General features: G+C 54.2%; 6 protein-coding genes across 6 annotated transcripts; 5 read left to right on the top strand and 1 right to left on the bottom strand.

The window, feature by feature from the left end:
- Positions 1-40: 40 nt before the first annotated feature.
- On the top strand, positions 41-2,814 carry NUU61_000389 (ZZ type zinc finger domain protein; the record flags this gene model as incomplete). The annotated part of the gene is made up of 4 exons (XM_056650973.1): positions 41-172; positions 385-1,189; positions 1,255-1,466; positions 1,528-2,814. The coding sequence occupies 4 exons, from the start codon at positions 41-43 to the stop codon at positions 2,812-2,814; spliced, it is 2,436 nt and encodes an 811-aa protein (XP_056515823.1).
- A 521-nt stretch (positions 2,815-3,335) lies between these two features.
- On the top strand, positions 3,336-4,658 carry NUU61_000388 (serum paraoxonase/arylesterase family protein; the record flags this gene model as incomplete). Its single annotated transcript, XM_056650972.1, has 2 exons — positions 3,336-3,650; positions 3,717-4,658. 2 exons carry the CDS (start codon positions 3,336-3,338, stop codon positions 4,656-4,658), a joined length of 1,257 nt encoding a protein of 418 aa, XP_056515822.1.
- Positions 4,659-4,852: 194 nt separating this feature from the next.
- On the top strand, positions 4,853-5,995 carry NUU61_000387 (uncharacterized protein; the record flags this gene model as incomplete). The annotated part of the gene is made up of 1 exon (XM_056650971.1): positions 4,853-5,995. The coding sequence occupies one exon, from the start codon at positions 4,853-4,855 to the stop codon at positions 5,993-5,995; it is 1,143 nt and encodes a 380-aa protein (XP_056515821.1).
- Positions 5,996-6,364: 369 nt separating this feature from the next.
- lreA (uncharacterized protein) lies at positions 6,365-9,176 on the bottom strand (the record flags this gene model as incomplete). The annotated part of the gene is made up of 3 exons (XM_056650970.1): positions 6,365-8,332; positions 8,378-8,475; positions 8,537-9,176. The coding sequence occupies 3 exons, from the start codon at positions 9,174-9,176 to the stop codon at positions 6,365-6,367; spliced, it is 2,706 nt and encodes a 901-aa protein (XP_056515820.1).
- Positions 9,177-10,086: 910 nt separating this feature from the next.
- Positions 10,087-11,208, top strand: NUU61_000385 (putative RAS small monomeric GTPase; the record flags this gene model as incomplete). Its single annotated transcript, XM_056650969.1, has 3 exons — positions 10,087-10,098; positions 10,353-10,827; positions 10,880-11,208. 3 exons carry the CDS (start codon positions 10,087-10,089, stop codon positions 11,206-11,208), a joined length of 816 nt encoding a protein of 271 aa, XP_056515819.1.
- A 1,277-nt stretch (positions 11,209-12,485) lies between these two features.
- Positions 12,486-13,493, top strand: NUU61_000384 (Zn(II)2Cys6 transcription factor domain-containing protein; the record flags this gene model as incomplete). Its single annotated transcript, XM_056650968.1, has 3 exons — positions 12,486-12,587; positions 12,643-12,740; positions 12,806-13,493. 3 exons carry the CDS (start codon positions 12,486-12,488, stop codon positions 13,491-13,493), a joined length of 888 nt encoding a protein of 295 aa, XP_056515818.1.
- Between the last annotated feature and the right edge of the window lie 203 nt (positions 13,494-13,696).

The following is a 13,696-nucleotide window of genomic DNA, read 5'->3' as shown; positions in this document are numbered from 1 at the left end:
TGCCTTATCACTGTACTGGCCCAGGGACAGTATCTCCGCTATGGCCACTTCAGTTCTCCCGTCTCACCCGGTCCCAGACCACTTGATCACAATCAAGGCCCTCTATAACGACAATAACCGTCGCTTCAAACTCCCTCTCAAGGACCTCAAGGCCCAAGTGTTCCCACAGAAGGTAGAGTCTCCACTCAAGCTTCCCGATCGGACCTCCAGTCCGCCCCATCCCTTATCATCACGATAACCACCCCTTCTCCCCGATGATAGGCCTTCAGATAGTGCTTGTGATTTCTTGATCTTTGATTTCGGTTGATACCTGTTATTTTTTTTATTTTTTTTTTTTTCAATCAGGCGATGATGGTAAATTGATTACTGATGGTTATGGTTTAGCTCCGCTCGCTTCTCGGCGTTCCGGCGGATGTCAACGTCATTCTTGAACGTTATTCCGACAGCGCCGGCTCCTACATTCGTCTGGACTGTGACAATCCTGCAGTTTACAAACAACTGCACCGTGCTGCCAAAGCCAAGTCCAAGCTTCGGGTCAAGGTCACCACGGTCAACCCTTCGGTGCCTACGCCGATTGACACCTCACCGCCCGTGCAACCCTCACCGAACCAACAGAACCCTCAGAGAAACAATTATCTTGAGACGGTGCTCAGCTCACCCATCCCTGTTTCTCGCCCTGAGGCCCGTCTCCCCAGCATGTCTGATCCAACACCTACTGTCGACATCGGCGAAAGCCAGCCAAAGCCACAGCCGGCCAGCCAGCCGCTCTACCGTGACTTTGAGATAGAACAAGACAAGCAGCGCTTCCCGGTCATTCCCCACAACTCCCCGAATGGGATGTTCTGTATTGACTGTAATAACTGTGGCCGCTCCATCGCAAATGAGCATTACCACTGCAGTATCTGCGAGCGTGGGGACTACGACCTGTGCCCGCAGTGTGTGGATGCAGGGGCATCATGCCGAGGCGATGGACATTGGCTGATCAAGAGAGTCGTCGAGGACGGTTTGGTGACCAACAGCACAACGGAGACCATTCCTCCGCGGGCTCCCCAAGTGCAGGAGAGTAAGCCCAAGCCGCCCCAGGCCGAGGCAACGCCTGAGCCAGTCCCCGAGATGGTAGACACGTCGGCTCCGACCGATGTGACCGTTCACGGAGAAGAGAAGCCAATCTGCAATGGCTGCTGTCGTGGTAGGCTTCGTTCCCAGTTTCTTGATACCTCCATCTCGGCTCGGGCTTACTAACTACGCACATAGAAGCTGACGAAAGCAACTTGGTCCGCTGCGATGTCTGTGAGGACTACGACCTGTGTCTCCGTTGTCTCTTGAGAAACAAACACGGCCACCACCCTGCTCATACCTTCCAGCTGGGTACGGACCGAAACTTCTGCCTCAAGAACTTGATCATGTCTCGTTGCCTTCCGGGTCGGCAGTTCAAACACGCGGCTGTTTGTGATGGCTGCGATAAGGTACATTTTCTCTTCTTTCTTTTAATGACTTATTGGGTATCTCTAGCTAACTCGATTCCAGCGCATCATGGGCACCCGCCACAAGTGTCTGTCCTGTCCTGACTGGGACTATTGTGCGGAATGTATCGTGAACGCCCACGAGCATCACCCGCATCACCGGTTCGTTCCCATCTACGAACACCTCGAGGGTCCACGCCTTGATCATGAGATCCACTATGGTATTTTCTGCGACGGCCCCCTGTGCAAGGACAAGCCGGCCCAGAGCTACATCACTGGCGTGCGCTACAAGTGTGCCGTGTGTGAGGATACCGATTTCTGTGCCAACTGCGAGGCCCACCCGCATCAGCATCACAACCGTACTCACCCCCTGGTTCAATTCAAGACTCCAGTCCGCAGCGTGACGGTGAGCACTATCCAGGACGACGGTCCTAAGGGGACGGTCGCCTTGGGCGATAATGCCCCCGTCAGTACTCCGCCCGCGGCGGACATGGAGGACGTCGTAGAGGAGCTCCCAGTAAGAGAGGAACAACCCGTGGAGGTGGGTGTCAACATGCCCGCTGAGACGGTCGAGAAGACCAAGCCGGCCCCGACCCCGGTGTCGCAGCCACTCAGCACTGAAGCGGTGGCTACCATCCGAGACGACCCCGCGACCAATTATCAGGCCTACTTCATCCGTGACACTATCACCGATGGTAGTAAGCTGCCTCCTAGCACGACTTTCAACCAGACGTGGACTCTCTACAATCCTGGGCCTTACGCATGGCCGGCTGGCAGCGACGTTCGCTTTGTCGGTGGAGATACCATGTTCAACGTTGATGCGACTCATCCCTCCAGCGTGGAGTCCATCCGATCGGCGATGGAAAGCAACAAGCTTCCTGTTCCTCTGGAGGTTGGTCAGAGCGCCGACTTCACTGTGACATTGCGCACCCCTCGTCGTGCGGGAGCGGCCATCTCGTACTGGCGTCTGAAGCTTCCCAACGGCATGCCTATTGGCCACCGACTGTGGTGCGATGTCCGGGTGCAAGACGTCCCATCGCCTGCAGTCTCGGAGCCTACCCCCACCGAGAAGGAAACTGATGCGACCTCGAAGTCTGAGACCATTGGTCGGGACATGATCTTCCCCAAACTGGACAAGGAGTCTCCAGAGACTAGCACCCACGAGGCTGCAGTCCCGGCGCCCCAGGCCCCAACGCTGTCCAACCCCTCGGAGGGTGATGTTCTTGAGGACGTGGAAAGCTTGACCTTGGACGAAGCCGATACTGACGCGGGCTTCCTGACCGACGAGGAGTATGACGTTCTCGATGCCAGCGATCAGGAATTTTTGGACGCCAAACAGTCTGTGAAATAGACTGCAAAATTGTGCACTTTTGACGACACACTATGGAATTGGGAATTTGCAAGACATTTTTCGGACTGCGTTTATCACCATGAGACTCACCACTTCCGATCTGGCGGAGACTCGATAATGATCCGTTTTGAAAATACTGGACCCCCAGTGTAAACGAGAAAAAAAAAACACATTTTTTGACTCACGATTTGGCTGATAGTTCTCATTTGCATTTTGCGAAGGCTGGCTATGGAATATGAATTTTCTTTTTCTTTGATTGCCTGTAGTTTCAGGCTAACATTCGCAAGGACATCGTAGTGTCTACCACTCTGGATGAGATCATGGAATACAACCCTCGCCTCGCTCTCCACAACCGACGACCTTTGTATTGTTTCCCCACTGCGGGGACCCGAGGTACGCTGGGACTATTTATTAGCATGCTACTCGGCTATGATTTTCCGTTTTGCACTTTTCTCTCCATCTCCACACGCCCCCCCCCCCCCCGCGGTAGCATCACTCCACTCTGCTAGTTCGTTGACGCCATGGGATTATTCCGCACTACATTCGGCCTGGGTCTCCTGGTTGCCCTCGTCGCCTTTGTGGTTGGTCCAGTAAAGCATATCGTGAAGATTGGAGGCTTCTTTCTCACGCCAAATCCGACGGTGCTGGGCAAGGGTCAGGGCCCCATTCGTATCGAAGACACAATCCATTGCGAGGATGTGCACCACTATCGCCCAGCCAACCTGCTGTTCACTGCGTGCGAAGACTACAAAGATACTCGGTTTAGCTGGTTCCCGCCACTCGGGAACTTTGTGCCGCCGACAACCCGCGGGTCAATTCATGTCGTGGACCCGAAGGTGAGGTTGAGGTATGCTGAATCCGTGCGGGCTGGATATTAACAACTACCGCGAGGTGATGCACAGACAATGAAGTCGACGCGGCTGGCTTTTGAGAATTTCGAGGGCTTGTTCGCGACCCACGGCATCGATGTCATTGAAGACCCCAAGCAGGCCGATGCAGTTTATATCTTCGCCGTCAATCACTTACCCAACCCGGAATACTTGCAAGTGGGCGAGGGCGCAGAGGTTCCAAAGGCCCGGTCCCAGATCGAAATCTTCCGGCATGTTCTGCAATCCGATACAGTGCAGCATGTGCGCTCGGTCCAGCACCCGCTGATTGAGACCCCCAACGATATCTATGCCGAAAGCCCGATCTCCTTCTACGTGACCAATGATCACTTCTACCGCGAGGGCACGCTGCGACTAATCGAGGATGTGTGGTCGTCGGCCAAATGGTCCAGCATCATCTACGTGCAGCTTGAAAGCTTGGTGGTTCCGGATGCTACCGCCGGGCTCCATGCTTCGGTTGCGCTGAAGGGCCTGTGGAATAACAATGGTTTGGGCCACGGCCGCACCGACGCCGAGGTTGTCATTTCTAGTGCTATGGGTGGCGAGCTGTACCTCGCCCATGTAGACCGCAGCGACGATTCTCTTTCTGTCCAGAGCACCATTCCCTTTGACACCCTCACTGATAATCCCAGCTACTACGCGGATCCCTACCGTAGCGAGGATGATGATGCAAGCGGCTTCGTCGTCGCCGGCATCTCACAACCCTGCCACATACCCACCACGTCCAAGGATCCGAACGCCACCGATGCCTCACGGGTTTGGTATGCGCGTCCACAAGCTGGGATCGAAGTCTGGGAAAAGAAGTTGCTATTTGAGGATGATGGATCTCGCATCCGCAGTGCCAGTGCCGCTGTCTTGGTGCCCATTGAACCCACCGAGGATGGCAAGAAACGCGCCTGGCTGTTCGTGACGGGGTTCATGTCGGAAAGCATGGTGGCCGTACAGGTCGAGCTATAGAACGGGAAGCCTTGTGGAAAGAAATGTATATACATGTTCTATATTTCCACCTTTTTTTTTTTTGTCTTTTTAACATCGAAATTGTGGATGCCTCGGGTATGGTTTGTTGTCGCCTAAGGTGTCTACGGCTGCTCAACTTCTAACGGCTTCACGCGGCCGCTTTGTTTCTTCTGTCATCGTCTCTCTTTCTCGCAATGTCCGCCATCGCCCGGGGCCCACGAGCCCTCCAAGTTCAATTGCGACCACTGGCCTACTTTCCCATTTCATGCCATTTCTGCGCCGTTTCTTCCCAGCTCTTCTCAACCTCCGCACCCACACGCCAGTCCCGCCGACATGCCCCTTCGTCAGTCCCCTCGACTTCTATAAATTCAAAGTTAAAGTCCCTCCGCCATGAAATCAATCCTCCCAAAAGTACTCTCCCGGCGGATCTAGACCTCCCGCCGCCTTCGTCAACCACGGCAACCAGCTCCGACAAGCTCAAACGCTACGTCGCGCTCGGCCGTGCATACCTCGCCTTCTATAAAACCGGCCTGAAAAATGTCTTTGGCAACTACCGCGCCTCTATTCCTCTCCGAAAGGAGCTGGGCTTGCCAGCCTTTCTTCCCATCTCGCCACCACGTCGGGCATCAGCACCCACTTCTCCGTCCTCGAGTTCCCTGTCAGCAGGGACATCAGCACCAATCGGGCTAAGCCGAGCACAATTCCAACTCGTACGCCGCTCGGCCCGCGATGTCCGTCGCATGATCCCCTTCACAGTGATTCTGATCGTTTGCGGGGAATTCACACCGCTGATAGTCCCGATCGTCGGCGCCGCAATCACCCCGGCGACCTGCCGCATTCCGTCGCAAGTAGCCAAGGAGCGCGCCACCGCCGCCACGAGAAAGTCCGCCGCGCTGACGGCACACGCCACAGCCGTCGATGGGTCCCTGACTCCCGCCCCGGCGGGCAGCGACGACGAACTCCGTCTGCTGGCCACCCGGCTGGCGAACCCCGGCTGGGCCGCGACGGCCGAGTCCGCAGCCGTGCAGCGCGCGTGCGCGGTCTTTGGCCTGGTTAAGCACCATAACCAGCGCGCCGGGTCGCTTCTGGTGGCGCCGGTGTATCGGTCTCGCCTTGTCCGGCATCTGGAGTACCTGGCTCTTGACGACGGCATGATCCGCGCCGAGGGCGGCGTGTCGGCGCTGGATGCGGTTGAGGTGCGCATTGCTGTGGAAGAGCGCGGTGGTGTCGATGTTGCGGCCGGCGCGAGGGATTCGGCCCGCGCTGAAGAGCTGGACAGGCTCTGGTTGGAGCGCTGGTTGACCATCCGTGAGAATGAGACGGCCCAAACCGTCTAGTCGGTTCATCCTTGGGGCAGCCCCTCTATTTGTACAGTAGAATTTGATCTGAGGTAGCTCTTTGTATTTTATCATTGATCTATTCCAACTCCCGTGTATTTATCAATCTGATTTTAATAGACTTGATGCATTATCGGCGGAAATCATGTATCGCAACGGGGTAGGTAGGGAGTAGACTATATGCAGGGAAAAGGCCCCAGCGACAAAGCAAGCGCTGCAAAACATCTCGTTCGCACATTTTCAAAAGTAACGGGATATATACCCAAGAGCTAACTCGCTAAGCATACTGTCAAAAGTCGCTGGAAATCAATGCCTCGCGCTGAGAAGCACAATGGGAGTTGCTCGCTTGTCTACTACCACTGGCAATTTTCAGACGTCGCGTGCCCCATTTCCATCCCCGGCCGATGCCGCCGCTTGGGCTTGACCGCGGACCTGCTTTGCCCACCGCAGACCACAACTATTGCACAAATCGCGGTTCCCGCTTGGTCCACGCCGCCACTCGGGGGTGTTTTTCGTGCCGCACACGGCACACGCTTTATCGATCGATATGGTGCTTTGCTTGCGCTTGCGCTTCTTCCGCCGGCTTAGCAGGCGTTGCAGCTCATCTGACAGGCCCCGGTTTTGCTTCTCCAACTCACGCAGTTCGATCTGCCAGCTGGAACCACGAGTGGGATTGAGCTCGGTGAAGAGAGTCGCGGGGTTGGCAGACGGTGAAAGACTGCGGTTACCTGTGGGCAACCCGTTGAGGCCGATAATGGTTGAGAAGTCGGGCATGCGTTGACCCAAGGCTCCATATTGGCGGGGCGGGTTGGCATCCTCGGTGGTGAGGGTGGCATTTCGGGCACTGCCGGGGACGCTAGCGAGGTCTTGGTCCTCGGCCGTGGCGGCCGCTGTGTTTGAGGGCGGTATGGATCGGGCAAATCGGATTTGTGCAACAAAGAATGACGGCTTGGTTCCATGCGAGGAGTCTCCGGTGTATAGGGTTGTGTGTGCAGAAAGTGTATGGCCTTTTTTGTGGCGCATCTGGTGACGGAAAGAGGGAGGCTCGCCCGTGCTACTTCTGCCTGGGCCATTTCCAGGATTTTGACCACGGGCTGCAGCCTCCAGGGCTTGTGTGATTGCTCTGGGACCCATCTCGGGATCCATCAGCTCCTGCAAACCCTTGCCAATCAGGTCGTCCGGCGAGCGACCCAGAACCGGTTTCACCTTGGAAGTGACAAACAGAATAACGCCAGATAGAGAAACCTTGGCCCAAATGTCGTTCTCAGCCAATGCGGCAGATGACCCCAGGCGAGCGACCTGGTCCAGCGAGTACACGGGTCGCGGGCGCCCAGTCATAACCAGATACTGCCGTCCTTGGTTTGGGTCGATGTGCCATGCCCCGTGGCTCTCAACCCATATATATCCTCGATACTTTTGTCGGATACGATATACCACACTCACCGGGGAAGGGGTCGTGCTGGCCCGCAAATCACGGATCACGGGACCAATATCACTGGGGTGGCAGATAGATGATAACGTCTTGCCGATCAGCTCAGCGGGCTCATACTCCAGAATCCGGTGACACGACGGCGACAGATATAAGAACTCGCCGTTAAAAGAAAGCACATGGATTACATCGTCTGAGTTCTCGACCAGAATACGATCAAGGTATTGTCGTGAGACCTCGGGACCGGGTGCACCCGCAGCGTTAAGGATGGCGGTCACTTCATCATGGCTGAATTGAGTGGCCAAGTCTGGTCGTACCCGGTACACATCTGGCGGTGGGACGACATATTGAGGCAGTTGATCGCGCTGGTAATTGATGCTGTAGGTACCATCTATACGAAGAAGGCAGATAAGCGATAATGCACGACGCAAACAAGGGCCGAATAACCTACCGGGATTTCTCCTCGTCACAGCGTCGGGCTTTTCCACCAAATCGACCTGAAACCCAACATAAAATCGATACTCTGCCGAGTCCCACTGTATGGGAATCATCGTGATAAGATTCATGAAAGGCTGTCCACCCTTGCGGTAGTTGATTAGGCTGGCCTGGATCTCGCTTCGATCGTCGATGGTTGACCGGAGACGGTAGACGGTCTGCCCGTCAACGAAGGACCTTTGCATACCAGGATCAATTTTGCCGTCAGGTCCCTGTAGAAATCGACAATTTTGGCCAACAATCTCGTCCTTGGTGTAGCCTGTCAACCGTTCGAAGGCTTCCGAGACATATACAATTGGATGGTCTTCACGCAGAATGTCACAGAGTACAAAAGCGCAGGAGAGATCAACAGCACCGATGTTGATTTTAGGGTTCGGTCGCATTGCCACTCGGCCCTGGTCCGATGTTAAGCTCTGGATCACATCATTGCTGGCTTGATATAGAGAGAGAGAACATACCAGGACGCCCAAGACATCGAAACCACTGCTCGAATAAATTCCCGTGTGTTCAGACTTGGCGGTATCTGGTTTGACCAGCCCCGGTGACAGATCCGCTACTGCACGGCGTCAACTATCAGTCAATGCCGTCATTGGGTCATTTCCCCGAACACAACTCACCTCTGGGGGCGACGGGCTTCTTGGGCTGGATTGGGACCGGTTGCGGGGCCCGTGGTGCCGCAGGTGCAGTTTGCTGGAGCCCCTGGCGCCCCTGGAACCGCGCAGCATGTGGCTTTACCTGGGAAGGATCGCTGGCCCGAGAAAAGTCGGAATCCTCAAAGCTGTTCGTGGAATTAGTGCCGGTGGTATAAAGTTCCTTGAGACCGGGGGGGACGCCCGTTTGCTGTGGGTATTGATTGATTGGCATCGACTGCGGGAATGACGGGTAGGTGGGATGGAACTGTGCCGGATCTATCTGGGAGGTGATTCCCATGGATGTCGCGGGGTAGGTGGCTGACCCGTCGTAGGCAAAAGCGTTGCTCGCGTCAAGGTTCATGGGCATTGAGTCGTAGGCCAACATCACGTTGGACATGCGGCCTTCAAGATCGGGCTGAGGTTCGGGCCTGTCGAAGTTCTGCAATGGCAGACTCCCCTCTGGCAACATGTTGAAAGCATAGTTGCCGACGTGGGGGGTGGCAAAACCCATGTACGGTGACTCTTGTGATGTGAGCGGAGGCGGGATGTGGGCAGACACCCCCGGATTGTGGTCTTCATCGCGGCTGGAGGCAGGATAGTCGAGAGTGAAGCCGTTCAAGGCCATGGTGACCCCTTGGGGAGGTCAGAAGAAAACCGGGCCTGGCCTGTGCGTGGGGACCCGACTGCAAGAGCCCAGGCAAGTTCCAGAGCGCCGGGAAAAAGGGACCGGTGTCCTGGAATCCAGTAATGTTGGGTGATGGGGACTCCACTCTCACGGTGAGGCCCAGATGAAACCCAAGAGCAGCGCAAGGTGGTGAATGCCAGGCCTGTCTCTATGTCGAGAGTCTGGTAAGAAGAGAGAAAAACAGATTCCAACCCCCGTCTCTCCTCTTTTTTGGCTCAAAAGTACACCCCCGATGTCATTGTGGATCCTCAGGAGGACTCACCACGACCAATGAGCATCCAATGGTCGACTTGACAGGGCACAATGGGACGGTGCCTGGGGTGGAATTCTTCAAGGGATGAGGATCAACAATCCATCGAATGGCCCAGGAGAATGAGTTTGTGCACCGTCTTTCTCTAGGTGATGAAGAGACGGTCGCATCTCTTGGAGCGGGATTTGAGGAAGGCGACGGTGTTCGCGAATTCCAGAGAGTTGATCTATCACAAAACTAGCCAGACCAATCCAAATACAGCAGAAGCGGCATAAACACGTCGCCAATATCATCGGAGGTTGCGAGGGGATGATGTAGATGGATGGAAGAGGGAAGAGGGAAAAGAGGTCATCGCGAAGCTAAGGGGGTTTTGAGGGTGTTGTGTCTTATCTCTGCCAGTCTCTCTCCCTCTTCCACTCCCGTTCGCCCCAACGTTCCCTTTCATTCCCTCTTTTTTTTCCTTTTCCTCTTAGTCTCTTTCGAGTCCCTTGATCTTTTTCGGGGATTCGAATGCCGACCCGTGCCGGTGCTTCGCACCTGTAAATCGTGGTCGGCTACACGCGTCCATGGCGGACCAGATCTCAATCACCATCTGCGGAGATGGCGGATGCGGTACGTTGCAGCAACCTTCTTTGTGCTGGGATCATCCCAAAACCGTGATTTGGTGCCACAACGTCGGGTGTTGCGATCGAGATCTGATCAGATCGAACCAGGCAAGTCATCCATCACCTTGCGGCTGGTCCGTAGTCAATGGATTCACGAGTGTGTTTTCCCCGATCCCCTCAAAAATGTCCTGGCTTATATCTGACTGATTTCTTCGGTAGATATGACCCCACTATCGGTAACAATGTTCTTTCCCTCTGAAGACTGAAATTGGTCGTATCGCAACCCCCTCTGACACGTACCTCCCAGAGGACTCGTACTCGGTGACTCGCACGGTGGATGGCCTTCCCTACTTCCTGTCCATCACCGACACAGCCGGCCAAGAGGAGTACCGTGGGCTATGGACCACATCAACGCTCAAATCGGATGCCTTTCTCCTCGTCTACGATATCACGAACCCCTCGAGCTTGGCAACGCTGGACTACTTTATGGACATGATCCAAATGGACGCGGAGCAGCGCGAGGAGGACAACCAGCGACTACGCAAGGAACTCGGTGCTAACGCCGGAGTGGTCGGTTTGGCACCGCCGGTCAAGATCATCGCCGGCAACAAATGCGACCTGAAGGATGGACGTGCGATCACATCGCGGGCTGGGCTGGAATATGCGCGCAAGCATGGATGCGGGTTCATGGAAACCAGTGCCCGCGAGATGGTCAATATCGAGGAGACGTTTGCTCGTATGGAGGCCTGCTTCTTGTTGCCAGAACACCCGCTCACATGACAATATAGTGTTGGTCCGTCGTGTCGTCGAAGCTCGCCGATTGCATGAACAAAGCACGTCGGCCCCAGGTCGTCCACCACCCTCGCGCGCCGGACCCTCCACCCACACCACGGCCTTGCCCCCGACGACGACGGACGCCAGCAAGGTACCTAACGAGGGACGGTCTCGACGGAGTCGTCTATTTGGGTTCGGGAAAGACGCACGGACATCAGAAACCGGGGGACAGGAACCGACCGAGAAGTCCAAGCATGCCTCGAATATGGAGACGGAGGATGCAGAGGAGCCTCGGGGCTGCTTGCTCCAGCGGGTGTGCTGTTTTTGCTGTTACTGGTGTTAGGATAGATGTCTGGCTTCTCATATATACCATACCATATACAGTATATACCATATATGGCAGATCCATATCTGATATGCCGTGTTTTGTGGAACCTTGGAATGGGAGCATGTTACCCGATGGGGAAAAATCGGGATGAAAGGACCGGAATGGCCCTCCGGTCCGCAATAGCCGGATCAGGCACTGCCCTTCGTGAATATTGTGACAGGGTCTAGAATTCCCGGGATATCATGGGATTTGATGTCACTTTTCACTGGACCCGGAATTCTTGCCGGGCGTTGCTTGGGGGGGGGGTTCTACCTCGGTCGTAGATGTGCGATCAACCGTTGAAGCTTAAACCTGTCGCGGGACAAAGTCATCACGTCATGGACTCGTGGACGGGGACAACGTCGGTCAAGTAATCCATGGATAGTAATGAAAAATATTCATGTAAATCCAGTTAATAAAATAAAGCAGGTTCTACGAGTATTGACACGCACATTCTATACATTCTACAGTCGGCAGGGGCATGCCGAGTTATACGCATTATGGTGCATGCATAATTAATTATGGGTGGGAAGTCGACCAAGTAGAACACTAACAAAAAATATTCAAGATCCTCCAGATCTAAAGTCCGCATATTAATACTCATATTCTCATGAGAGAATCAGTGATTTAAAACAGAATTCTCGCATCGGAAGTCAGCTCCATCCGGATATACAGTATGTACAGACATAGAGGTACCATACTGTAACCACGTCACAACCTCCGAATCTCCGAAGCTCCGTCCTCCGAGAGAAAACTAACGAACTCTAGCAAATGCCGAGTGTTCCATCTCCACAGTTCACTAAGCAGGAAAGAAAAAGAAAAAGAAAAACCGTGTGATCAGTGGAGCTCAGTCGGGCCCTGATTCGGTCCGATTAGTCTACAGCGCATCCATGACTCTTGAAAATCCCTCGAAACTAATAAAAACTAAGCCCCCCCCCGGTTTGCTTGAATGGATTTATAATTGATGATTTCTATGTTTCTATGAAATTATCTCATTCTTTGATTCTTTGATTCTCGGGTCCCATCGCAGAAACTCATTTGTCCAGGGTTTCGCATTCCAAGCTTCTGCGACATCGTCATTAGATCATCGACACCGCGTTGACGTCGATCATTCAACTCCCCTCTGATCTCTCCGGATCAGGCAATCTCGCCAGTAAAAAAAAAAAAAAAGAGATTCCTGGTTCTCTCTTTCTCTCTTGCTCGATCTTTACTGTTTCTTCTTGGGCATTCCAAAATCAACTCTATATTCAATTATGGCGGCCCGCCAGTCAACACCATCCGATTCGCATTCAGACAGCAACGTTCGCAAGCGTGTATGCAAGGCCTGCGATCGGTGTCGACTGAAGAAATCCAAGGTATGTCCATGCCAGCTACTGATTCCATCATGTTCATTTCCACTGACCCTCCTAGTGTGATGGAGCCAGTCCATGTTCGCGATGTCGAGCAGACAATGCCATCTGTGTCTTTGGCGAGCGAAAGAAGGCCCATGACAAAGTATACCCCAAAGGGTGAGCTTGCCATTTCTTTTTCTTTTTTCTTTTGTAATCACTCGCTCACCCCCTGCCATCATTAGATATGTGGAAATGCTGGAGCAACAGCAAGCCTGGCTGGTCCATGGCCTCCAGGAACTGTATCGACGGACCACCGAGGGGGAAGGCTGGCCGGGCGATCGCCTGAAGCTCGAACCGAATGGCCACCCGCTGACACACGACCTGTTAATGAGACTCGGTGCCCTGGATCATTCCAAGGGCGAACGTTTCGAAGAAAATCCCGACGCCCTGCAGCAGGAGCTGTGGCGTACCAATGCCGGCATGCAGCGCCAGGAATCGTCCGATGGGAGCTCCGACAGTGCCCAGTCGCCCGTTGCCCGCTCGCACTTTTCGTCGGATGCTTTTTCCCAGGCCCTGCCCCCCACGCCGCCCGCATATAGTCCATCGACCCGGACCCCGATCAAGGCTGAACCCCAGATGGCTGCCAATCCACCCTTTGCGCCGGTGTCCATGCCGGGCGTCGTGAATCCGCTCGCCCTGCAGGGCTCGCAGTGGCCCAACAGCGGGTTCAATCCATTCGATGAAATGGACATGATGACCACTGCCGATTACTCCAACCTGTCCTTCGATGACCAGGTCCCGTCGCCCATGTTCAATCGCCAGATGCCCATGAACTGTGTATCGTCGACACCATATCTGGACTCCAAAAATGACTACGACGACTTGAACCAATTTCTGAATCCGAATCCCACGGAAATTACTTCGATTTGAGGTTTTTCTTACTTTTTTTTTTTTTTCTTCTGTACTTGATATTCTTTTTAACGCCGTATGACGTGATGCATGTATCTTGGTTTACATGTTTGGATGTGGGGCTATTTCCCCCCACGCCTTTTTTTTTTTTTTTCTTTTCTTTGATTACCTTGGGATTCAGACGTTATTGGAGTTCTAATTGCACTGTACAGTGTGGGATCGGG

Source organism: Penicillium alfredii (genome assembly GCF_028826965.1).
Source record: "Penicillium alfredii strain IBT 34128 chromosome Unknown utg000001l_segment0_segment0, whole genome shotgun sequence".
Lineage (NCBI taxonomy): Eukaryota > Fungi > Ascomycota > Eurotiomycetes > Eurotiales > Aspergillaceae > Penicillium > Penicillium alfredii.
This window is presented reverse-complemented; position numbering and strand designations above follow the sequence as displayed.